This window comes from Cibotium barometz, chromosome 42 (assembly GCF_041138505.1).
Source record: "Cibotium barometz isolate CiBa-2024 chromosome 42, ASM4113850v1, whole genome shotgun sequence".
NCBI lineage: Eukaryota > Viridiplantae > Streptophyta > Polypodiopsida > Cyatheales > Cibotiaceae > Cibotium > Cibotium barometz.
The window spans coordinates 4553517-4579713 of record NC_141087.1 but is presented as its reverse complement, the minus strand read 5'-3'; the positions used below and the strand labels follow the sequence as shown (position 1 = coordinate 4579713).

Genomic DNA, 26197 nt, shown 5'->3' with positions numbered 1-26197 from the left:
GAAGCACCGTGAAGACTCTGGATGCCTTCATGTGCGTTAATGTACCATGTATGATCAGAAATTGATCTCAAATCAAGGGGTTTTTCAAGATTTTATGCTTGTTAAGCTTGGCAAAGCAGCATGCAAGACTTTTATGCCTTGAATCCTCAGAAATCAGCTTGCAATCAAGGGGCTTTTGCCCAATTTCTGTTCGGGACTGTTGTATGCAGTGTTCGGGACTGTAAAAGTCTGATTTTCACTCATTTGGACAGCCAGGAGAGCATTTATTGCTATTGTACCTGCCGGTACAGATTTGGCACAGCTTTGTGCAAGTTTTGGCATGGCTGTACATTGATTTGAGTGAGGAAAAGGTTCAATTTCAGCTGCTGTACTTGTCGGTACAGGTTTGGTACATCACAGGTGAGCACTTGGTACTGTTGTACAGTACTTTGGAAGGGCAACAGAGCACATTTAAGGTGCTGTCCTAAATCTGCAGCAACCAGATTTTGGTGATTTCATCACATAAAGTGGGAGTAGAGTTGCATTTGTGCTTCCGCAGTGGAAGATAAAGCTTGGGAGAACAACTGTGAGCACTTTGTGTGCTTTTGGTGCAATGCTTGCACATTTTGCAAGGAGTCAGGCATTGACAGGTTGCATATTGCTATGGCAACCACAGGTGAGAGCTCTTCATTGCTTCACATCAAGAAGCTTGAAGGCTCACATAACTATGATATTTGGCAAACCCAGTGCTATAATGTGTTGCTCCAGAAGAAGCAGCACAAGCCTATCAAAGAAAGGGGTGTAATGCCCGCTTCTCTTACTGCTGAAGAGTGGGAAGATATGGATGAGCTGGCAAGATCTACTATCATGTTATCTGTGTCAGACTCTTTACTTTTCAGCATTCGTGAAGAGAAGACAGCTTGGGGAATGTGGCAGAGATTGCAGGACTTGTATGCCCAGCAAAGTGCCTCAAGCAAAGTGTATTGGTTGAAGAAACTCATAGGTCTTCAGATGAAGGAAGGGGCGTTTATGACAGCCCATCTAAATGAGTTTAATGGTATTGTCAGCCAAGTTATTAATCAAAAGTTGGCAATGGACGATGAGTTCAAAGCCACTTTTCTCTTATGCACTTTGCCAGAGAGTTGGGACACATTCAGGACAGCCACTAGCAATTCGAATGCTATGCTGTCATATGCAGATGTTGAGGGTGCTCTTCTTCAAGAAGAGATGAACAGGAAAAACAACTCTGTTGGAAAGTCCAATGCAATGAATGCACGTGGGAGATCCCAGCAAAGGGGTAAAAGCCAAGAACGGGGAAGGAGCAAGTCTCGCTCCAAAAAGGACTTGGAATGCCATTATTGTGGCAAGAAGGGACACATCAAAAAGCAATGCTACAAATGGAAAAATGATCAAAAAGAAAAGGGAAAAGGCAAAGACAAAGACAAAGATGAAGATGAAGCCAAAGATGTAAAGCCAAAGGGCAAAAGTGGAGTCAAGATTGAAGAAATCAATGTGTCACATGCAGGTGACAGTGAGGATGAGGTCCTATTCACGTCTTCACTTGATGCCCATTCACTTCTTACAGGAGATGGTCATGGTATGCACTCATGGATCATTGATTCAAGTGCCTCCTTTCATGTCACAGGTTGCAGAGACTTGTTTGTCAGGTATATTGCTGGCAATGAAGGAGTGGTTTATTTGGGTGATAACCATGCATGCAAGATTCTTGGCAGAGGAGATGTGAGGCTTGTGTTTTTCAGATGGCTCACAGCTTATGCTCCATGATGTCAGGCATGTGCCTGAGATCAAGAAGAACCTGCTTTCTACTGGACAGCTTGATGATGCTGATTATGTTACCACATTTGGTCGTGGAAAGTGAAAAATTAGTAAGGGCTCACTGGTTGTTGCCAGAGGCTCTAAGGTGGACACTCTTTACTTCATGCATGCAGGTGTTTGTCACCATGCTAATGTAAATGCAACCGAGCTGCCGGAAATCTCTATGTGGCATAGCCGGTTGGGACACATGAGTGTCAAAGGAATGGAGCAATTGTCTCGTTTGGGTTACTTGCCTTCTCTAAAGTTTTCAAGTTTTCAGTTTTGTGAGCATTGTATATATGGTAGGCAACTACAGTGCCCCCACAAGAAAGCTCTTGGACAGAAAGATGCTCAGTTAGAGCTTGTGCATACAGATGTATGTGAGATGCCTCAGCTTTCTTTGGGAGGGGCAAAATATTTTGTGTCTTTTATTGATGATGCCACACGCAAGGTGTGGGTTTATCCTCTTCGTTTGAAGAGTGATACATTCTCAGTGTTTCAGAAGTTTGTTGCTCATGTTGAGAATCAAACTGGCAAAACACTGAAGGCTTTGCGTTCCGACAATGGTGGAGAGTATATGTCCAAGCAGTTTCAGGACTTTTGTGATGCTAAAGGCATCAAGAGGGAGCTCTCTACTCCTTATGATCCTCCACAAAACAGGACAGCAGAGAGGATGAACAGGACCATTCAGGAGAAGGTCCATTCTATGTTGTCACATGCTGCATTACCTCATGGTTTTTGGGCTGAAGCTGTTATGACAGCCGTTCATCTTATAAACAGGTCACCTAACACGAGGCTTGGTGGGAAAGTGCCAGAGGAAGTATGGACAGGGAAGCCTCCATCATACAAGCACTTGAGAGTGTTTGGTTGCGTTGCGTACGTGCACATACGCAGGGAAATGCGCACCAAACTTGATCCTAAGTCTCACAACTGCATATTCCTAGGACATGGTGACAGAGGTGAAATGGGGTATAGACTTTGGGATCCCGTGAATAGAAAGATTATACGCAGCAATGATGTCATTTTTGATGAAACATGCATGTATAAGGAGCCTGCAAGGCAACAGGAGCCTAGCAGAGTCATCTTTGATGATGATGGACATCATGGACAACAACCAAGGGCTGTAAATCAGCCATTACAGCAGCAAAACCAGCCCTTAAATGGTGCTGAAAATGGTCCAAATGGACAGCCAGAGATGGCAGAAAATATCCCTATGGATATGCCACAGTTAGAGGAAATACTGGGCATGATATTTCAGCCTTATGGCATGGAACAGGAGCCACCAATGGGTGATATGCAGGCTGGACAGCAACCTGCAAATGATGGTCATTGGGTACGGAGGTCCACAAGACCCTCCAGAGCCCCTGACAGGTTTGTTCCAGGGGTTGACTACTTGATGCTTACTGACTGTGGGGAGCCCTCATGTTATAAGGAGGCTTTACAGAGGGCAGACAAGGCTCTTTGGGAGCGTGCCATGAAGTCAGAGATGGATTCTCTGCACAAAAATGGAACATGGAAGTTGGTGCATTTGCCTGCAGGCAAAAAGGTTTTGCCATGCAAGTGGGTTTACAGGCTCAAAGTTGCACCTGATGAAAAGCCAAGATACAAAGCCAGGTTAGTGGCTAAGGGCTTCAAGCAGGAATATGGTGTGGACTTTGATGAGATCTTCTCTCCAGTGGTCAAAATGACCACACTTAGAGCTGTGTTAGCTTTGGTTGCACATGATGATCTGGACTTGATTCAGATGGATGTGAAGACTGCTTTTCTTCACGGTGATCTCCATGAGGAGATATATATGCAACAGCCAGAGGGTTATGCAGTGAGTGGAAAGGAGAAGCTTGTATGCAAGCAGAAAAAGAGTCTTTATGGGCTCAAACAGGCACCAAGAGAATGGTATCATAAATTTGATACATTCATGAAATCCCAGAAATTCAGGAGAAGTGACATAGATCACTGCTTATACACCAAGAAAGCTTTGGATGGCAGTCTATTGATCCTCATCTTGTATGTTGATGATATGTTGATTGCCGGGAAATCTCGTAAAGAGATGGATGCCTTGAAGAAGAGGCTGCATCAAACCTTTGATATGAAGGATTTGGGTGATGCAAATCACATTTTGGGTATGTGGATACTTCGGGACAGAAATCAGCATGTGTTGTATTTGTCTCAGAAGGAATACATTGGCAAAGTTTTGCAGAGGTTCAATATGGACGGGGGGAAGAAGACTAGTACTCCTTTGCCTCCATATGTGAAACTAAGTGCTATGGACAGCCCACAGTCGGATAGAGACAGGGCTGATATGGCCAAGGTTCCGTATGCTTCAGCTTGTGGCAGTCTCATGTATGCCATGGTTGCTACTAGGCCGGACATTGCATTTGCAGTGGGAGTAGTTTCTAGATACATGGCTAAACCTGGCAAGAAGCATTGGGAAGCAGTGAAAGGTGTCATGAGATATCTGAAGGGCACACAGGATATGTGCATTTGTTTTGGCAAACAGGATGCATTAGTGCATGGTTACACGGATTCGGATTATGCCGGTCATCCAGATAACCGGAAGTCTACTACCGGTTATGTGTTTACATTCACAGGAGGTGCTGTGTCATGGATATCCAGGATGCAGAAGTGCACAGCCTTATCTACTACAGAGGCCGAGTATATTGCAGCCACAGAGGCTTGCAAGGAGGCATTATGGCTATCTCGGTTAGTGATTGATTTGGGTTATACAGGGGATATTCCATTGTTGCATTGTGACAGTCAAGAGTGTCATCCAGTTGGCAAAGAACCCTGTCTTTCATGCAAAGACGAAGCATGTGGATGTGAAGTATCACTTCATCAGAGAGGTGATAGAGAACAAGCAAATTCAGCTTGTTAAGATTCATACGGATGACAACCCGGCTGATCTGTTGACAAAGAGTTTGCCGCTCATTGCAGACACTTGATGGGCATTGGATGAGGCCAGTTTCAGCCTTGATATGGCCTTGTATATTATCATGTACATGCTGATTTTTCTTTTCCTTCATTTAAGGGCACTTTGCCTTTAAGTGGGAGGTTGTTGGGGTAAAGGCATAATGCCCACCCTTATAGTGTGGGCAAGCCCATAAGTTATAGTACATAGTACACTTAGTACTTTTAATGTACTAAGTGCACTATGTGTACTAGTGCAATATACATGTGTGATAGGGGAGTCACACACTCACACTTGGTGAGTTGACTTATCTCCACAACACTCTCTCTCTCTCCCTTCTCTCTGTGTATGTCTCCCACACGAACTCTAACCCTAATTATCTCTCCCATTCATACGGACAGGTCGATCTCCGAAATTATCCCCTAGATATTGTGGACCATTTCGTATTACACAACGGATTGGTTCAGTTGCATATGAACTGGATTTGACTTTTCATGTCAAAGTTCATCCTGTATTTCATGTCAGTAGACTTAAGGAAGTACTGGGTGGAACAGACCAGTTAGTTACTCCTCAAGAAATCATAGATGTCAAAGACATGACATTTGTTCCACACGAACCTGAAAAGATTCTTGGATTTTGTGAAAGAAGATTACGTAATACGCTTATCACAGAATACAAGATCAAGTGAAAGGATCGTGTTGAGGAGGACGCTACATGGGAGACATTGACTACTCTTCAGAGAGATTACCCTGGCTTTTTAGTGAGCTCTTAGAGGAAGGGGAGTATGTCATGTGCACAGTGTGTATCTACCGTGTGCTACATGCACACAAGACTAGCTTCGAGGTTTGGGGCAGCTTGGAGCTAGGCAGGCAGATTGGCGAGCTGAGTTAGGGATAGACTAACGGCGGCCACCCAAGTATGGACGGGCGGGCGCCCAAGTGTGGACGCCCAATGACCGGCCAAGAGCCTATAAAAGGATGGCCAAGGTTAGTCATTAGTCATATAGAGTCTCGCATGATTTGTGAGAGCTCTATGGTCTGGAGCCTGGATCTAGTGCAGAAGTGCACCTGCTTCATGCAGCCGAGGCCGGCAGCAGTCTTGAGGCCCACGAGGGTAGCTTTGTGGCGGTACGGTACGTCCATCTAGTTAGCTCAGCTCGTGGTTTGGTGGGGACAACCACACTATACTCAGGCTCAATCCTCAGAAAAAAAAATGCACAACTCAAAAGAAAGCGTGTCCACCACAAGTACCAAGAGCCACCAGCCACACTAGACCCCCTCTGCAAGTGATGTGTCCACTGGAGAAGAAAACCACAGCCAATAAGGGCATGCTGTCCTGTTTCCTGCAACGATGAAGTGCCAAGAAGAGGAAATCCGACCAGCAGCAGCAAATCCAAGAAAACGCAGCGAGTAGAGGCTTAAAACAGGGCTGTAGATGAGGCAAAAAAACGGAGAAGCCTAGAGCGATGATGCTATGATAGAGTGTTCCCAGAGCGGAAGCAAAGGAAGCACTAGATTGTGTGAACTAAGAGTGCAAGAGGGAGAGAGATATGAAGCCAAAAGGCTGAATATACTGCAATGAATACAATCCCGAGCAAGAGACCTTAAAGGCCCATAAGTGAAGGATACAAAAGCGGGGCAGGTGTGTCAACACAGGTGGCCAGCCCACAATCAAGGGCCATGAAAAGGGAATAAATATGGGCAGCATACATGAATGAAATGCTAACAAAGGTGACCCTAGAAACCTTCTTGGCATGCCTTCAATGAGTAATGGGTTCTCCCAATCCAATGGCCTCAATCGTTTCTACCTCCGTTTCTACCTACAAACTGGGAGAGGGTAGTGGAGTGATTTCACCATGTGGCAAACCAGGGTGCCTGTTACTTGGAGCCAGTCCATCAATTCGGCATCTTCTATGTAAAGCATGATGCCTTCCTCTTTAATTGGGTTGGTTGGTCAAGGATCAGAGAAGCACACAGAGCCTAGCTAAGGGGGATCGAACGTCTCCATGGCTACAAAGAAAAAGACAGAAAGAGAAAAGAGAGAGAGCTAGAGAAAGAATGTAACAATGCTCAAGAGTGAGATGATTTGCACGACTCAATGAGTATTGTATTGATTTGTTTGAAGTACAACAAGTACATGTTTTTATAGGTTGCAAACCTTATCTTTCGACTCACATAAATCACATACACTAATAAGACAAGTACACATGGTATACTTATCTTATTCCCGTTTATGGGTGGGTTCTCACACACTTACACAATACAAACAAACTCCGGTACACACGTAGAAGGTGGACACACACACGAGAGACTGAAATACCCAACAAACCCCCCTTTGAAGTCAAGGAGGTGTTATGAGGATAAGCCTTCATACACATGGTGATGCTAAAGATCACAATGGCCGTATGTCATGTGCATGGCAACCCAGATTTGCACCCAAGATTTAGGTTTGGTTAGGGCTATTGTAGGCTCAGGATGGCATAGGAGTAAGTCCAAGGGACTGGACAGCAGTCAGCCAAGAGGGTTGAACCACGTGTGAAAAGTCGCAGCATACATATGATTTATTCTCTCTTTCTACTGGCCGACAGCAGGTCGGCTTGCTCCAACGCATCATGTGCATGGCAACCCAGATTTGCAGCCAAGATTTAGGTTTGGTTAGGGCTATTGTAGGCTCAGGATGGCATAGGAGTAAGTCCAAGGGACTGGACAGCAGTCAGCCAAGAGGGTTGAACCACGTGTGAAAAGTCGCAACATACATATGATTTATTCTCTCTTTCTACTGGCCGACAGCAGGTCGGCTTGCTCCAACGCATCATGTGAGACTATATAAAGGCTTATCAAATAATTGTGTAGATCATCTCATTCCCCCTTGGGGATAGGTCATATAGAGTAGATCTAGACTAGGACTTTCCATAGTCAAGATTCCTTTTAGGTGTGCTTCAAGCCAACGGATTTGTATAAACATTTATACTCTTTTGATAATATGAAGATATGGTAGATTAGGTGAAACTTTGTATTTTGACATCACACGGAAGCTCTGATGGGTTTGGTCTTTCATCCCTAAATGCTTTTCACAAGAAAGCTCTAATGGGTATGATCCTTCAGCCCTAAATGCTTTTCACAGGAACACTAATGCAATCATGCGGAAGAGAGATGGAGAGAGGAGAGAGAGAAACATAAAGTCTCACCTGATCTACTGTATCTTCATATTATCAAAAGAGTATAAATGTTTATACAAATCCAATGCCTTGAAGCACACCTAAAAGGAATCTTGACTATGAAAAATCCTAGTCTATGACCTATCTCCAAGGGGGAATGAAATGATCTACACAATGATTTGATAAGCCTTTATATAGTCTCACATGATGCCCTGGAGCAAGCCAACCTGCTGTCAGCTAGCAAAAAGAGAATAAATCATATATATGCCGCCAACTTTTCACACGTCTCGTTCAACCCTGTTGGCCGACTTTTGTCCTTGGACTTGCTCTTGTACCATCCTGAGCCTACAAAAGCCCTAACCAAACCTAAATCTTGGCTGCAAATCTGGGTAAGAATGTCCACGTTGCCATGCACATGACACCATACCTAACGTGATACAACAAATCACAATCAAGCTTGCAAGAGGAGCTTGACCACACATGATTCTTCAGCCTCCTGAACTAGCGCCCCCCCCGCCCTCCCCCCCCCGACTTTAAACAGGGACATGAGAAAATTATAGAGCCTTTTATAGCACAAGGTGGTACACACACAGATGGATAAACACACACCAGACATTTATTCCGTCTCATTTCTATGGACATCCTAGGCAAAGAACCAACTCAAACACAAAAAAAAACGAAATGGGCTAGAAAGCCCAGTCGATACCTATCTCTGCAAGAGATAGATTGGAGAATTCAATAGTAAAGGCTTTATCAGGTGCAGCTGTAGAAGTCTCCAACTTCTTTGGTTCTTCTCCTGTAAATCTGGATCTTCTTCTCCTCCAACCAAGTTGTAACATGCAACGGAATTATGCGTAGATGTAGAATCCTATTGCACAAAGTCTTACACCACCTTCTTTATCTTGAGTTTCGCGAGTCTTTAGCAATCCACTTTATCACTTCACACTTTAAGAGATGAGAGAGAGAGAGAGAGAGATCTACACCTTATTGGGTCCCAAATTACCCACTGTAGGGCCCCCTCCTATTGCTAGGAGTATTTGCTTTATTACTTTGAAGAGAATGACTGTATGACTGACTTGGAACCATAGTTGCATCCGTACTGGAATGGATTGGTTCAGTGTACAGTACGTTCCCTACGGCGTACGGAACAGTTGATGTGGACATTTTTTTTTAATCCCCAACCGGTCGCTTTCGCATCGCGTATGGTTCCGTACCTTCCTTTTTTTTTTCTTAGTGTTTTGGACCGCCGTCGCGTATCCCGTACCTGCACCGTACTGTGCGCTTTCGGGTCCCGTACTAGCGCCAGTCTGCTATCATACCTCCACCGATCCATGATGATTCACAGTTGTATCCAGACACATGCACACTTTTTCTTTTGTTTCTTTTCTTCCGATGACCGGAAGAACAGAGTTGTATTATTTTTTGTCTCATAGGCCGACTTTGGCCTCTCGTAGACATTAATATATCTTTCTCTCTCTCTCTCTCTCTCTCTCTCTCTCTCTCTCTCTCGCAACCCTTAATTAAACTAATCCTACCCTTAATTTTAACACAGATTAATCATTACCCGAATTCAAGAAAATCCAATTTTCAAAAATTCTCTCTATTTTCAAGAATTCCCTCTATTTTCAATCATTCTTGAAGCCCTCTATTTTCAGAAATTACCTCTATTAATTATGTATTTTTAATTTTTTTACAATCATTCCCTCTAATTTCAAAAATTCAGCCCCTTGAACAATCCCTAATTTAATCCTCAATTTTTTAATGTATTTTTTCCAATCTTCATTCCTGAATCCCTCTATTTTCAGAAATTCAGCCGCTAATGTGGCTTGTAATATTGATTTTTGTAAATTTCAGCTTGTCCAAGATGCCAAAGTCACCAAATCCTTACTAGGCTGCACACATCATCATCCTTAACAACACATCATCAGCAGGTTCAAGCACTCGTCATTAGAAGTGATGTTATTGTAACTTGCAGCAGTCTAGCTTGATCACGCGGGTCATCCACAACATGTCAAAGATGGGGGGCAAGGGAATTGGTGGGTGCCCAAGTATTCCATAGGAGATGGCTGATGCTATTATAAGGGAGAACCCCAAGGAGTTTCCACATGGCAGAGAGATTCATAGCACTATCATGCAAGATGTGATGCGACAAGAGATAGAAGCCTGGAAGGATGCATGCCTGGCTACATGCATGGAGAAATGTATGGAATTATGCAAGGAAGAGATACACAAGTATGGCAAAGAGGAAGGAGAGCTAGCCACACAAGAAGCTCTTACTCTAGAGATTGCCCAGTTGCAAGACACCAATGCCAAACTTGAGGCGGAACTAGAGAAGGCTAAGAAGGCAATCATCACAGCAAAGATTCAAGAGGCCAAATCAGGATTCCGAGAGGAGCATGTAGACCTCCGAAGAGACATGCAAGCAACCAAAGAGGAAGTTGGAGAAACCTCCAAATGGATTTGTGAAAAAGCAAAAAACAGTCCACACCCCAAATGCCACATCCATCATGACGGCCACGCTTGTGAAGAGAAGCATCTCCAATCTAGGGCTCTGCACGAGCAAGTAACAGGCTTGCAAGCGGGCAACTCACCAAAAGAGGACGATGAGACTTTATGCAGACAGATAGGCCTCACTGACACCCCTAGCGAGCCGAGAAAGACTTGACGAGGGAGAGGCCTCTCCTCCTCAAGTTCAAAGATACGGAATCCCGTTTGGCATTCTTGAAGAAGAACACCACCCTTCGAACCACCAAAATATACCTTGGAGATGACCTCACCCCCCTACAAGTGGAACATAGGAAAGCCGGGATGGTTCAAGTTATGGAAGCCCACAAGGCAGGAAAATGGGCCGTTTATTGTGATGACCAAGTCATCATCACGGATAAACACCCCACATGACGGTGTGGGGTATATGAGACCACAGATGCATTGAGGATGGGAGTATGGAATTGCAATGGAACTCTATGGTCAGACATAGGAGGCTTCACAGAGACTTACACAGATATGGATATTATCCTCTACACAGAAACACATCAAAGCCCTGAGAGAGGGCTACCCAAAGTAGAGAGGGAGTCAGCTTTCAGAGGACAAACACGCACCGGGGGGGGGGGGGGGGGGCGTGTCTCGGGAGGAGTGGCATGCTTGTTTCGCCCTCATTTGAGAGGCATGCTCACAATGGTTAGACACGATGAGGAGGCTCGCTTTATGTGGATGCAATTAGCCAGGCCTGGCTTGAGAGTGATGCATATTGCAGTCTGCTATTTCCCACCAGAGAAATCAGAATATGCATGCAGGGTGACAGAGAAAGGGGAGACTCCATATGCACCATTATTTGCAAACATTGCAGAGTTCTCCCAACAAGGAGAGGTCCTCCTATTAGGAGACTTTAATGCACAGACAAAAGGGGAACAAGTGCCAGGATATGGGGAATGCAACACCGTATGGTAGACACTTCTTGGAGATATGGGCTATGCATGAGCTGGTTATATATAATGGGCTGTCCAAATGGCCGCGGTCGGACAGGCACTAGTACGGTGGATTACCTCCTGGGGTCTCCCACTCTTATACCACACATCCCAGACTTCACCATCCCTCCTTCCCCCATATGAGTTGACCACACATTACTTTCTTTCACAATCTCATGCCCCACCTTACCACACACCCACACCCCCTACCACCACCTTCACCCGGATTCATTTCCATCATGATCTTGACCACATCTATGAGGGCCACCTCTCCCGCCACATTTCAGCTCTCGACTTATCCCTCCCTATCTCCACCATTACATCCCAGCTTTCCTCCATCATCCATGACTCCGCCCACGCCAGCTTCCCCTACACCACATGCTCCATAGCAAGTTTGCCAGTGGGATCCCAACCCCAGAATGGATGGTATGATGAAGAGTGCAAAACCACCAGGCTTCGCCTCTTACGCGAGAGGGAACATGGGCTGATTTCAGCACATAAGATGCAACAGAAGATCATCTTCCGTACATTCACTCGCCGAAAGAAACGAGCATTTCTCGCCAGACGAGAACAAGAGTTATACCGGCTCTTTTAGAGCAAGGACAACTCAGAAGCTTCGCACATTGTTGAAGAAAAAAGAGCACCTACACCTATCGCAAATCCTAGCCTTTGGGAAGCCTATGCACGACAGTTGTATGATGTGCCAAACCAACCTATACTGCAAATGTCACACGTCCCTCGGCCTACATCATCTTATCTCTCCTTGATTCCCCCAATGTCACTAGGGCTCTTAAAAAACTCCATAATGGGAGAGCAAAAGATCATGAGGATCTACGCGTGGAACATTTTGCCTACGGGCACCACGTATTGGCTCCCATTCTTGCCACTCTTTTTAACAGAGCACTCTATTATGGCTTCCCACCCTCCTGGACAACCAACACCATTGTCCGCATCCACAAAGCAAGAGACCCCATGGACCCAGGTAACTACAGGACTATCATGATTGATCACACAATGGCCAAAATCTATGGGGCAGTACTAGAGGACATGATGAGCTCTATGGCAGAGAGGATGGGAAACAGAGCATCATGCCAGGCACGCTTCAAGAGAAACTTCTCCACACTGGACCATATCTTTACTTTACGGGCTATCATAGAGGAGGCGAGGTCTTCAAAGAGACATGTGTACTGCTGCTTTGTGGATTTCCACAAAGCCTTTGACTCCGTCCCTCGATCCCGTCTCAGAGGACGCTTGCAGGAGCTCCAGTTCTCACATGAGATGATATGGGGTGTGATGGCACTATATGAGGTAGTACTCAGCTGAGTACGTGCACTTGGTGGGACCTCGGGAGATACATGTAGCACTATTTAAGCAAGGCTGCCCATTCTCACCTACACTCTTTGGCCTATACATTGATGAGATCGCAGTATTTGTGGATAGTTTCGGAGGGAGAGGTTCACCATTGGCTCAGACAGTAGTGCCCATATTGCTATATGCTGACGACATTGTCTTGATCTCAGATTCAGCCGAGGGTTTACGAAAACACTTAAATGCATTGGACAGATTTTGTAGGGAGAGAGACCTTACGGTCAATTTGGGCAAAACCAAGGTTATGGTCTTCAACACATCTTATGCAGTCGCCTCACGATTTTCTTTCATATATAGAGATGCCTAAGTGGAGATTGTGCAGAAGTATGTGTATCTAGGAGTCACTTTTACAAGCCCTTTGTTTTGCATGACCACAGCTGCCACCACTGACCGACTTGTGAGGGGGCATGCCTCCTTAGCCCGTATGGAGAGACAGTGTTTCCAGGCACATTTCCAAGAACCTCACACTTTAGTGCTGGCTCTTCGATACTCTAGTACGACCAGCAGCTATGTATGGTGCAGCCATTTGGGGGCCAGGCCTAGGGAAGAATCACTGGAGGAGCATAGAGAGGCTACAGGTGATGATGTTGTCACGCATGATCAGAAGTAAGCCATCTATACCACATGACATTCTACATGCAGAGTTTGGGGTGGCCCCACTGGTCACAGATGCCCTTTTTCAGACTATCACTTATATTCACCACGTATACATGCTTGACAAAGATTGCCTCCCACGCCTAGCACTAGAGTCCTCTATGCAATTATACTGCGAAAGGAAGAGGGAGCGATTGAGATGAGCTGGACTGCCCTCCTCCTCAGCGACACGACCACCACCATTACCTGCATCACAGGAGCAATAGAAGATGAGGCCCATTATATGTTCAGTTGCCTGGCTTACTATGAGATACGGGGGAGATTCCACTGCCTCTTCTAAGAGGGATTCGGACCACTCACACAAGTGATACAGTTTGCGGATCAGAGGTGCTTGGGCATCTACTTGACGGAGCTCAAACGACACAGGGATGTAGTGTTGAGGCAGCATGCTGAGAGACAACCCCGGCTCCGACAAAACACCTCACAAAGAGCCATCACAAATTTCTTTGTGGTACACACATCCACATCGGAATCCACTGCCCACAACAGTTCCTCTACTACGACATCAGAGCCCACCACCCGTACCCATGCTCCAACTCCATGCCCCAAAGGAGTTCTTAGCCTGAGAGCTCGATCCATTCTGCGAGCCAAACGTCCCCGACCCAGAGCATCGGGACCCTCCACCACACAAAGACCGATTCGTGAGGTTCTCCGCCGACATGACACGCTCCCATCACAGAGGCTTGACATTCACTCCACCATCAGATCAGTTTTGGCCGAGGCGATATCGTCATTCACTGATCACATCATATCTCACTCTGCACAGGATCATCTGTTGATCACATGTACTGTCAGATGTTTTCATTTTGCTTTTTCTTTCAGTTTTCGATGGCTCAGTATATCCATGGTACCATTGTATTACTTTTGGTCTCAAAGACCCTTGGGGTCTTCCGTAGACGTTTCTTTCTTTCTTTCTTTCTTTCTCTCTGTCACACAAACACACACACACACGAGAGAGAGAGAGAGAGAGAGAGAGAGAGAGACCCACATGTAAATACTTTTATTCTGTAGCTTTTCTGCATTCGAGTCAATCCAATGAGGCAAATCACTGTACTGCCGAATTTTAGGGTCCAAAAAATCTACCCCTCGTGGAGGAACAAATCTACCTATCCTTGTTTCATAGATATTTCTTACATCTAGAAGTACCAGCTTTGCTTCTTCCCCATCCTTATGGGTGTTTGTGCCGATACAGCCTTCAAATAGCTTCTTGTCATTTCCACCCCAAGATGGAAGTGAACCGTCTACTGCCACAGATTCACTCTTCCAGCTCAAAGGCGTGGAATAAACTTGATTCCCTTCCTTTGTCCCTTCAAGCAAAGAATTGTGAAAGCGTTCTGTTTCCTGAATTCTTAAGTGGAATTGCACTGCAGATAAATGTACTCCTGAATCTGAAAGAGAAGGGCATTTTGAAGGGTGCACACCTAGAGTTACAAGCTCCTGTAAGAAAACCCATCCAATGTTAGTTCAAAACTGAGTAACCTTCTTCTACTCAATCAATACTTTGCTCTCTTTACCATGTACAAAAGCTTACCTTGACAATTCGCACAGATAAGGAGCTGAACCCAACTTCATTAGCAATGGCAGACTTGCAGGAGGTGGTTGACTGTGCAGCAGCAAGTTTGAAATCACACCCTCCTAGCAAAGGATGTGATTCCACAGCGTTCATGTGCCTATGAAGTGAAGAAATTGTTCCTCCGACCTAAACAAAAAGCTCAAAAGAGAAGCAAAAGAATTTTAAATCTAAGGACAAAAGATAACAATCATACAAGTAGTCATTCAAACAAATGTATCTTGTTATATATGATGAATCTGAATCTTAGGTGGGTGGTGTAACCTCAAATAACCAACTCTCACTAGCTTGACCCCTCACTCCAGAAAACTGACTGAACTACAAGCTTGGAGGATGGGAGATTGTTCAATCAACAGTGTATTTGCACTAAGTATGTTTGCCTAGGCATGACGTGCACACATGAACTTGTTTCTCAGTGCAGACATTGTTTCAATGACCATGAATGTCCATGGGCTAGGGACGCCTAGGAACCCCATGGGCATGTGTGCATAAACATTTGAGGCAGGTGGTAAGTATAACCCATAGTCACAAGAAACATTTGGAGGTTTTGAAAGTTTTGAGATTTTGAAGGTTTTTTTTTTTTTGAGAGGTTTCATCCCTCACTAAAAAAACCGCAGGTTTCGATATATATATATATACATAACATATATATGTATATTATGTTACATACGTACACACACACACACACACACACACACACACACACAATATATATATACATACATATATATATATATATATATACATACATATATATATATATATATATACATACATACATACATATATATATATATATATATATATATATATATATATATATATATACGTACACACACACACACACACACACACACACACACAATATATACATACATACATACATACATACATACATATATATATAACTCATAAGTTAGGACAACCCCTCTTTGATTCTAGAGTGAACCTGCCTACTCCTCATCTCGACTATTTGAATGGAGGGCCCTTCCATAGAAGCGTGCGGGAAGGGTGCAAGCCATGCACCCTTCCCACCAACTTCGAAGGCTCATCTTCCTAGCAAGAAGGTGCCCACACACAATTGCTAGCATCTTCATAATTTGTGCCCCTTTGCTCTCAAAATCAGCTTCTTCTTATAAAACCTCTGCACCATTGGGATCCAAATCTTAACACCTTTCTCATGTCAATTAGAGAGAAGTTCTATTCCCAGTTCCTTCCTTCTAGCTTCGGAAAAATATTTGAAAGGAGTGGGACTAGCTCACTCAAAAGTAAGGTGAATCACTATTGGTGAGAATGTAATTCCGTTGGTCGGTATGGAATGTTTGGTGGAACACAATGCTAATCAATTGCAAGTAGAGTCGATGTCACCGGAAGTCTTCGTGATGGAAGCGTCTGAATGCTGGAATCTTCAATTTGTCACGATCCTTTACAACAAAAGTCTTCAAGTGGTTGCAGGGAAAACCCTGGGAAAGCTTCCCCTATGGTTCAACTTGGGAAAGGCAGAAATTTGGGTTTTCAGCCACCAAAAGACTAGAAATTACAACACAAAAAAGGACTATTTTGTTGAATTTGAGCCATTGGGAGTGTGTAGGAGAGTGAATATGACCTGGAAGCACTCTTGGAAGCTTGATAATCACTCTAGCAAGCTTGGATATGGCGTAAGGAAGGAAGAAGTGCAGAAAATACAGCCATAAGGCCTCCGTCAAGAGGGCGCCAACTTCTAGAGAGGGGAGGAGAGAGATGATGAGATGTCCACCTTAGGTGTCACGCAGAGAGGGAAAGTGAGTTGGGGTCCAAGCTGGAAATGACACATGGCTAGTTGCTCTCTTTGAACAAAGGGGATAAGGTATGGGCGGTGAACATTGAGCTTTGTCCACCTCAGGACATCAATGTGTGCGAACACAAGGTTGGTCATAATTTATAAGTGAGTTTTGGTCGCCCAAAACTTAATAAAGTGTGTGCACACTCACTTATAAATTATTACTACATCCTAAGGCTCAACTTTGACCAATACGTACCACCTGTCACATGCCACATAACCATGTCAGCACACAGTTTCACACACACGGATCATTGGCGGACATCCCCTTACTTGGAACTACACATTGCTCAAGCAAGCATGAAAACAGCATGCCAATTCAGTTTGTAGGCAAAAATATAAAGATGTTATGCAATGCAACATTGGTATGGACGATCCCCGTACAAGAGAGTATACCAAAATAGACATGTTCCAGGCAAGTACACGAGGTACTAGACTTGTTGGAACACCAATCCTCTTTGCATTTCTAGGCATTACAGGTACTAGTCCCAGTGGAAAGTCAAATTCACAGTATCACATGACTAGCATCAATCCTCTACATAACAGCCATGGACGCCAATCCAATGTATACACATAATGAGAAAGCAAGGGTGGACCATTTGGGTGACCAAATGGTGACATTCCCCCCCGGCAACGAAAAAGCATCCAAATACGAATGAGGATGTGCAGAAAATAGAGAGAGAGAGAGAGAGAGAGGGAGAGATGGAGAGGACACAGTATTGGGTCCCAAATACCCTCTGTAGGGCCCCCACCACGGATGGTGTATTTGCTTTATTAGAATGATGTAAATTTGAAAAGAAAATACAAAAATCTTGACCTTTCTTGGCTGAGAAATCTCTACCCTTGACCTGCAGTCCTCCACCCCTTTGCTTTAACAACTTCTTGGCTGTCCTAGCCTTGGTTTGCTTGAGCACTTGGTGAATGATGAGATAACACAACTGAATTATGGCTCACCTATTTATACTCCTCCCCAACAGCAGTCGGCCAGTTTATAACCAGGCGGCCAGCTTCAGTTTCTGTCCACGACCCTAAAATCAGCATTAAATGCTGAAAATTCACATTAAAAACCTGCGCCTTTCTCCCTTGTTGGCTGGGCATCATGCGCTTGAATCTCCAAGGGCTGGACACTGAATCTATGCTGTTTTGGGGACTGGGCAGCCTCTATGGGCTGCCCCAAACTTGCCCTACAGCCCTCATAACACTAGATATGTTGTTGGCTACCCTTGGCATGCCCCTAGGGCTGTCCTACAGCCCTTCCATGGCTAGTGGGTTCAGCCAGGGCCTTCCTAGCCCTCATGGGGGTGGTTTCACACCATTCCCATGCCCACTCTAAGACTTGGGGTAGCCCTCTGGGCTGGCCCCTTTTCCTAAAAGCAAACCCTAACTACCTACTCAATGATCTGGCATCCGGTACCGTACCAGATACACAGAATCACTGACATCATTCAAGAGGGAGACTCACAGCGCGGACTGGCACTGTTTCATGTGCAGGACAGTGCACACCTGACCTTGGACTCATGTGCAGGACAATGCACACCTGACCTTGGACGACTGGGATGGATCCTTGGTTGACTCGTCCCAGGCTGGGCTCACATGGGACCAGTTCACCATCCCAAGTCCTGCACCTTCTGTACAGATATGTCTACATGGCATCCAAGTGCAGGATGCACGTGACACTTGTAGTCCTAGGATCTTTATCCCTTACAATGCACTTCGGCATTCCATGATGTTTAACATTTGTGCTAGATATATCTTAACCAGATGCTCACCTTTGATGGTCTTCTTCATAGGCAAGATGTAAACTTGCTTGCTAAACCTGTTCACAATTGTCCAAACTTGGGTCCGTAGTAAATCCATAATGAAATCCATTGTAATACTTTTCCATGGCTGCGTGGGAATTAGCAATGGCTGAAGTAACCTTAGTGCCTTTTGCCTATCAAATTTCACCCTTTGAAAAGTGATACATGCACGTACATGTGCCTCTATCTCCTACTGCATACCTGGCCAAAAGAAATACTCCTCAACCATGTGCGTACTAGGCATTCTGCCTCTATGACCAGCATATGGAGGAGCATGGCTGTCAAATCCCACCGGATCTCCTCGTGATCGTTCCTGGTACGCAACTCGAATCCTGCAAACAAACAAACAAATAAACAACAAGGGGGATGCAGGCCTGACTCACCTCCCAACCATGACAGCCGTGGGCAAGCCCACAGTCTTGGCTGTCCCCACCGAGTCACGAGCTGAGCTAACTAGGTTGACGTACCAACCAACCTCTACCACGTGACGTCCCATACCGCCACGAAGCTACCCTCACAAGCCTCGAGACTGCTGCCGGCCTCGAGACTGCATAAAGCAGGTGCACGTCTGCACTAGATCCAGGCTCCAAGACCATAGAGCTCTCACAAACTCGCGAGACTTTCTCTATCTCTACTGACTAACCTTGGCCACCCTTTTATAGGCTCTTGGCCGGTCATCAGGCGTCCACACTTGGGCGGCCGCCTGTTAGTCTATCCCTAACTCAGCTCGCCAATCAGCCTGCCTAGCTCCAAGCTTCCCCAAACCTCGAAGCTAGTCTTGTGTGCGTGTAGCACACGATAGATACACACTGTGTACATGACATACTCCCCTTCCTCTAAGAGCTCACTCCTGAGCTCACTAAAAAGCTAGGGTAATCTCTCTGAAGTGTAGTTAATGTCTCCCATGTAGCGTCCTCCTCAACACGATCCTTCCACTTGATCTTGTATTCCGTGATAAGCTTATTACGCAATCTTCTTTCACGAAATCCAAGAATCTTTTCAAGTTTGTGCGAAATAAATATCATGTCCTCGACATCTATAATTTCTTGAGAAGTAACTAACTGATCTGTTCCACCCAGTACTTCCTTAAGTCTACTGACATGAAATACAGTATGGACTTTCACATGAGAAGGCAAATCCAATTCATATGCAACTGAACCAATTCGTCGTGTAATACGAAATGGTCCACAGTATCTAGGAGATAATTTCGGAGATCGACCCGTCCGTAAAGTCTCGGAATCTTTCGTTCCTTCAGAGAACTCTCTAAGTGAACGATGTCTATTAGAATAAAACCTGTCTCGGTCTTGAGCACTTCTAATAGATTCCTTCGTAACTTGTAACATTTCCTGCATATCTTGCAAAAAATTACGTGCTGCATCATGCTGAAGTCCTGAGAATCCTACTGTAACAGGTGATCTAGGTTGAAAACCATACATAAGCATAAAAGGACTAAAACCTGTACTCGTATGATTAGTACTGTTATATGCAAATTCTAACATACGAAGATAATCCTCCCATGAACTCTTATCTTTTGGATACATATGCTCGAAGCATATCCTCCAAAATCTGATTCACTCTTTCAGTCTGGCCATCAGATTGAGGATGATCAGAGGAACTCAAATTCAAAGATGTTTCCAACTTCTCAAAAACAAGTTTCCAAAAATCACTCGTAAACTTAGGATCCCTATCACTGACTATGTCTCGGTAACCCGTACAATCTAAACAATTGCTCGATAAACTGCCGTGCTAATTGCGTAGCTGTAATAGTCTTCCGGATCGGTAAAAATCTAGCCATTTTTGTCAAGCGATCCACCACAACCCAAATAGAATCGTGGCCTTGATGTGTTCTTGGCAATCCGGTAATAAAATCCATGGACATACTTTCCCATTTATTACCTGGGATTTGCAAAGGATGCAACAACCCAACCTATCTAAAGCGTTCAGTTTTATTTGCTTCACAAATTTGACACTTGAGAACATAATCTTCTACATACCCTTTCATCTTTGGCCAATAAAAAGTGTGTTTCACTAACGATAGTGTCCTGTGTACCCCAGGGTGTCCAGCAGACGGGGGCGTCGTGACACTCCTTAAGAATCTTGGACCTAATGTCCGAGATCTGTGGTACACAAATTTTGTCATTACAGAATAGTAAACCATTCCGAATCATCCACTAGCCTCCTGCAGCCTGAATGGTAGACTGCTCGATCATTGAGTCTTGGTCAATCAATGAGCTCCCGTCCTGGATCTTCTGCCAAAATGGACCAAAATAACTATCAGTCCTGCAAAGCCCTCTCAATGACTGAAATAAGTCGGTAGAAATCTCGGTGATCCCATCGGATCTCCTCGTGATCGTTCCTAGTACGCGACTCGAATCTTGCAAACAAACAAACAAATAAACAACAAGGGGGATGCTGTTAGAAGTCGTCTCCTGTCTAGATTTATACACCAGGGCCTTTGTTGTGGGTGTGCCTGTCCTTATGAGGTGTTTTATCATTTTTCCTCACTCCCCGCATTTTTCCCCTATTTTTTCCCATTTTTCTGAGGCTTGGGAGGACTGCCAGATGATGCCAGGAGCACCCCAGTGCTGGCCGACTGGATGTTCATCAGTCGTGGGCTTCAGGGCTGCTGGCCGACTGGTTTTCATCAGTCGTGGGCATATGTATGCTGGCCGACTGCATAAATGCAGTCGTGGGACCTTTTCATCAGTCGTGGGCATTCTTTCTGCTAGCCGACTGCCCTCTAGGGAGGTATATATAGGACCCCAGCCCCCATACCTTATTTGTATCATTCCTCAGGATCTTCTTGTGTATATAGAGCAGAGTTACACGCCTACATCTCTCTCTCTCTTGTGCTGTTTTTCTGCCTGCGTTTTTGCTCGTGTTCCCAGACTTGGTCATCATCTCCACTACATATTCTGACATGGTATCAGAGCCCTAGGCTCTAGATAGGTCTTGGGATTTGTGTGAGCAAGAGGGGGACTGTTTTGTGGCTGATTGGTGGACTGTTTTGGACTGTTCGGGAAGAGGAGAAGCAAGAGGAAGGCAGGCTGATTTGCTGGACAGCCACTTGCAGGTATTAGTTCTTCTTTGTTCCCACCCACCCACCCTTTTCAGAGTACATCCCCGCTATGGCAGATCTGTTTGAGATGGCCGAGAGACATGTGAAGATCCCGACACTCCCCACGTTCCCGGTGGACCGTCAGTTGGACGAGAGCAACTACGGCATATGGAAGGTGATGATGGAATCTGTTCTGGAGTCGTACGACCTCGCCGATTTCGTCGTTGTTGGTGTTCCACGGCCGGAAGTAGAGGAAGGGGAGTTACTGTCAACCCGAAAGGACCGGGAGGCCCAGACACAGATCTGGGATCATGTCAACGCCAAGGTCCATTCGTTTATTTTCCTCAACTGCACACCACAGGTAATCAATCATGTAAAGCATATGACGCTGGCCAGAGGTATATGGCAGCATTTGGCCTCACTTTACAACAGGGTATCGCCCATGAAGAGGATTTCCTTGGAAGTACAGATGCGGGTTATGAGCCCTGCAAAGTCGTCGACGATACGGGAGCATATTAACAAGCTGCAGGCTCTTCAGCAGGAAGTTCTTCAGGCTGGGAAGGAGATATCGTCAGAGGACATGGCCATCACGTTGCTGTCACATTTGCCCTCTTCGTACTCAGCATTCTACTCGTCTTTGATTACCAGTGGCAGGTTCAGCACCATCACGTGGGAGGAGCTTGTGCCCATGGTCCTGGACCAGGAGGAACGATTCACGAACCCTCCTCAGGGTGGAGGTTCGGAGGCCTTTACTGGCCAACGGTCGAAAGGCCGTAACTCGGGCAAAGGGAAGGCTTCATCGGAGAAGTCTTCTGAGAAGAAGTCCGACGCTGACCGCGAGAAACTGAAGGCAGAGAGGACCTGTAATGATTGTGGCGAGAAAGGCCACTACTGGAGGCAGTGTCCCAAGCGGAAGACCAAGAAGGGTGAAGACTCCTCAGCAGCAATCATGAAGACTCCGGCTTTTGTGCACCTGGAGGTGATGGACACCGATGCTTCATTTTCTTCAGGCAGGGAGGAGATTGGAGGACTCTCCGCAACGGATACTCGGGAGTGGATTCTCGATAGTGGTGCTTCCAGGCATATGACTCCTTCCCGTTCCGGTTTACAGGATCTCTGCAGGCTTTCTGGTCATATTCTTACTGGGGATACGTCCACTATCCCAGTTCACAGTGAGGGCAGGATGGAGATAGTTCCCGATGGCAGAGGGGGGAAGCATTCCTCCCAGGTGTTGTATGTTCCGACACTTGGTTTTCATCTGTTGTCAGTGCATCAAGTTTGCAAGACTGGCGTACGGGTGGAGTTTGATGAGCATTTTGTTGCTCTCCGGGACAAAGCAACAGGCCAAGTGGTTTGGGAAGGTGGAGTGGAGAATGGAGTTTACAGGCTTTCAGCACTCTCTCCCCCAGGTCCTCAGGTTTGTGATGAGTGGCAGTCTGGTAATGGCCACTTAAGAGTGGATACACTGCAGGTGCGGGCTTTCCGAGACCAAGTGGTGGATAGCTTACCAGTAGATGGCAGCAGTTGGCAAGAACTTTCCAGTACTGATGTTGGTAGTTCTTGTGTTCGTCAGTCAGAGGAAGCTGAACAGGTCACTTATGCTCTGATGTCTCGTAGTGTTCGGGACATAGAACTTCCAGTAGTTGAGGATGTTCTTTCCACGGGGACCTTTCGGAAAGCCAGGCAGGCGGCAGGTGCTTACTTGCAGAAGGAGGTGGTTTCTCCAGGCTTTGTGGTTCCGGATTCAGAGGGGGTGGTTGACAAGTTTCATCAGGCTTCCAGGACTTGTTTGTGCACCGTAACAGGTGTTGATCCTTGTGAGCAGTGTGATGCCTTTTTTACTCAGAAGCTGTATGGTTCATTGATCTGGTTGATAGACACCACATTGGATGGGAGCTTCCTGATGAGGCAGTTGAGCTCATGGTTGCAGATGTCTCTTTGGGAGGCAAGATTGCGTTTCCTGTGGTTTCTGCGGCATGACTCTTGTACACAGGAGGGGGATTGTTGGATGGAGTCCGACTCCACGGTTGGAGTGACTCGGTTTGGGGAGGAGATTCGGACACGAGGGGATCTACTTCAGGCCCAGGAGCAGTTTTACGGAGCAGCAGGAGGAGGTTACATTGCAGGTTTGGGTTTCCACTGGAGGAACCCATGGTCATCCAGAGGCACTTTGTTCGCGAACAGATCATTGCTGATGACATCTTGCTGGAGTTCTGTTTGACGGAGGACAGTACGGTGGACCTCTTCACGAAGTCACTCTCTCAGGATTTGCTCAGGCGGCACCCCAGCTCCCAGTGGTTGGTTACACAGCCAAGAGCTGAGAGGGGGTGTTAGAAGTCATCTCCTGTCTAGATTTATACACCAGGGCCTTTGTTGTGGGTGTGCCCGCCCTTATGAGGTGTTTTATCATTTTTTCTCACTCCCCGCATTTTTCCCCTATTTTTTTCCATTTTTCTGAGCCTTGGGAGGGCTGCCAGATGATGCCAGGAGCACCCCAGTGCTGGCCGACTGGATGTTCATCAGTCGTGGGCTTCAGGGCTGCTGGCCGACTGGTTTTCATCAGTCGTGGGCATCTGTATGCTGGCCGACTGCATTTATGCAATCGTGGGACCTTTTCGTCAGTCGTGGGCATTCTTTCTGCTGGCCGACTGCCCTCTAGGGAGGTATATATAGGACCCCAGTCCCCATACCTTATTTGTATCATTCCTCGGGATCTTCTTGTGTATATAGAGCAGAGTTACACGCCTACATCTCTCTCTTTCTTGTGCTGTTTTTCTGCCTGCGTTTTTGCTCTTGTGTTCCCAGATTTGGTCATCATCTCCGCTGCATATTCTGACATATGCAAGCCTGACTCACCTCCCAACCATGACAGCCGTGGGCAAGCTCACAATCTTGGTTATCTCCACCGAGCCACGAGCTGAGCTAACTAGGTTGACGTACCGACCAGCCTCTACCACGTGACGTCCCATACCGCCACGAAGCTACCCTCACGGGCCTCGAGACTGCTGCCGACCTCGGCTGCATAAAGCAGGTACACGTCTGCACTAGATCCAGGCTCCAAGACCATAGAGCTCTCACAAACTCGCGAGATGTTCTCTATCTCTAATGACTAACCTTGGCCACCCTTTTATAGGCTCTTGGCCGGTCATCGGGCGTCCACACTTGGGCGCCCGCCCGTCCATACTTGGGTGCCCGCCCGTTAGTCTATCCCTAACTTAGCTCGCCAATCAGCCTGCCTAGCTCCAAGCTTCCCCAAACCTCGAAGCTAGTCTTGTGTGCGTGTAGCACACGATAGATACACACCGTGCACATGACCATGGCACTCATCAAAAATCTTTTCCTCATGTCAGACAACGCATAGGTAATTATCTTTCATAAGGTAACCATGTTTAATCACAAAGGAGGCAAATGCATGACCAGCCATCAAATCAACCCAAATAGTGACAAAATCAGTATCCGTACGGTATAAATCACGCATGGCAAACAAGTCCCCACCTTGAGAGGCAACCGAAATAGCTACTACATACAACTTTCGTGACAATGCATCTACCACTACATCTTCCTTCAAATCGGTCTACAATGCAGACCCAAGTTATGTTTACTACACACCTGTGGAAAGGATAGCACATTCCTTGTATCATCCACAATATCCTAAAGTGTGCCTATACCCAAGGATCCTAAAAAGCATGCTTTAAGTGGCTCTTGCATAGCTAGCAGTTCTGCAAACAAAGAGTTCCCCCTCGAGGCCCCCCCCAAACACGCGCACACACATATATATATAATTCAGGCACCCTTCTACTTGTATTTCCTAGGATAATAAAATATCTCAGGGGGGTCGGTCCATTTCGGCCCTAGTGTGGAGCGGACTTCATATCTTGTCAAATGTGTTCATTGTAGTTTGATCATACTTAATACAAATTAAGCTCCGAGATCACGGGCCTGGTCTTTACACCAAAGGTAGGCTCAAAGTTCGAATCGATGGGCCTCTAAAAAAGAGGCTGAGGAAGTCATCAGAATGTTATCTACGAACTGAGCTGAATTTCTATACTCAACGTATGCTTAGTAAAATTAATTAAACAGAAAAGAAGCAGAAGTAGGATCGTACAGTGACATTGATGCCGTCGGGTGCTATACGGATTCTGCCAACCAGAGAGAGAGCGGAGCAGAGGCAGAGGAACCATTCCCTCAAGGACTGCGGATCGGGTATGGCTACGAAGTTGTAGTAAAGCAGCACCCCTTCCTCCTCTCTTTCAAGGGACTCGCCTGCGCTACCCATTGCATAGCGGCTCCAGGGGGGGCAGCCCTTACTAGGGTCGGGACTGGGTGAGCGGCCGTCCTGCCTTAATACGGGCACATGGAAATTCTTTTCAACCTTCCTTGAGAATGTTGCTACCCTATGGACCTGGAACATTTTTGTTTTTCTTATAAATTTACTTTTCTCAATTTTTTGAAAAATCTCTATTAAAAAAAATTTTAAAAAATCTCTATTAAAAAATTTTGGGACCAATAATATTTAATTATATTAGCTGTTCCAAATCTGTCATACACCAAAGCCAAAAAAAACTATCTACTCTTTTTTCACCTCATTCAAGATTTTACATAGAAACTC

General features: G+C 45.7%; 1 protein-coding gene across 1 annotated transcript in view; it reads right to left on the bottom strand.

Moving 5' to 3' along the window:
- The window catches only part of LOC147614086 (rhodanese-like domain protein), a 53656-nt gene extending 27676 nt beyond the window's left edge, over window positions 1-25980 (bottom strand). Inside the window, exons 1-3 of the mRNA XM_086780625.1 lie at window positions 25694-25980; window positions 14874-15041; window positions 14331-14779 (exon numbers count right to left, since the gene is read on the bottom strand). Of these exons, the coding sequence (XP_086636751.1) occupies window positions 14331-14779; window positions 14874-15041; window positions 25694-25864 (788 nt within the window). The 5' untranslated portion in view covers window positions 25865-25980. The remainder of the gene's footprint in view (window positions 1-14330; window positions 14780-14873; window positions 15042-25693) is intronic.
- Window positions 25981-26197: the final 217 nt, after the last annotated feature.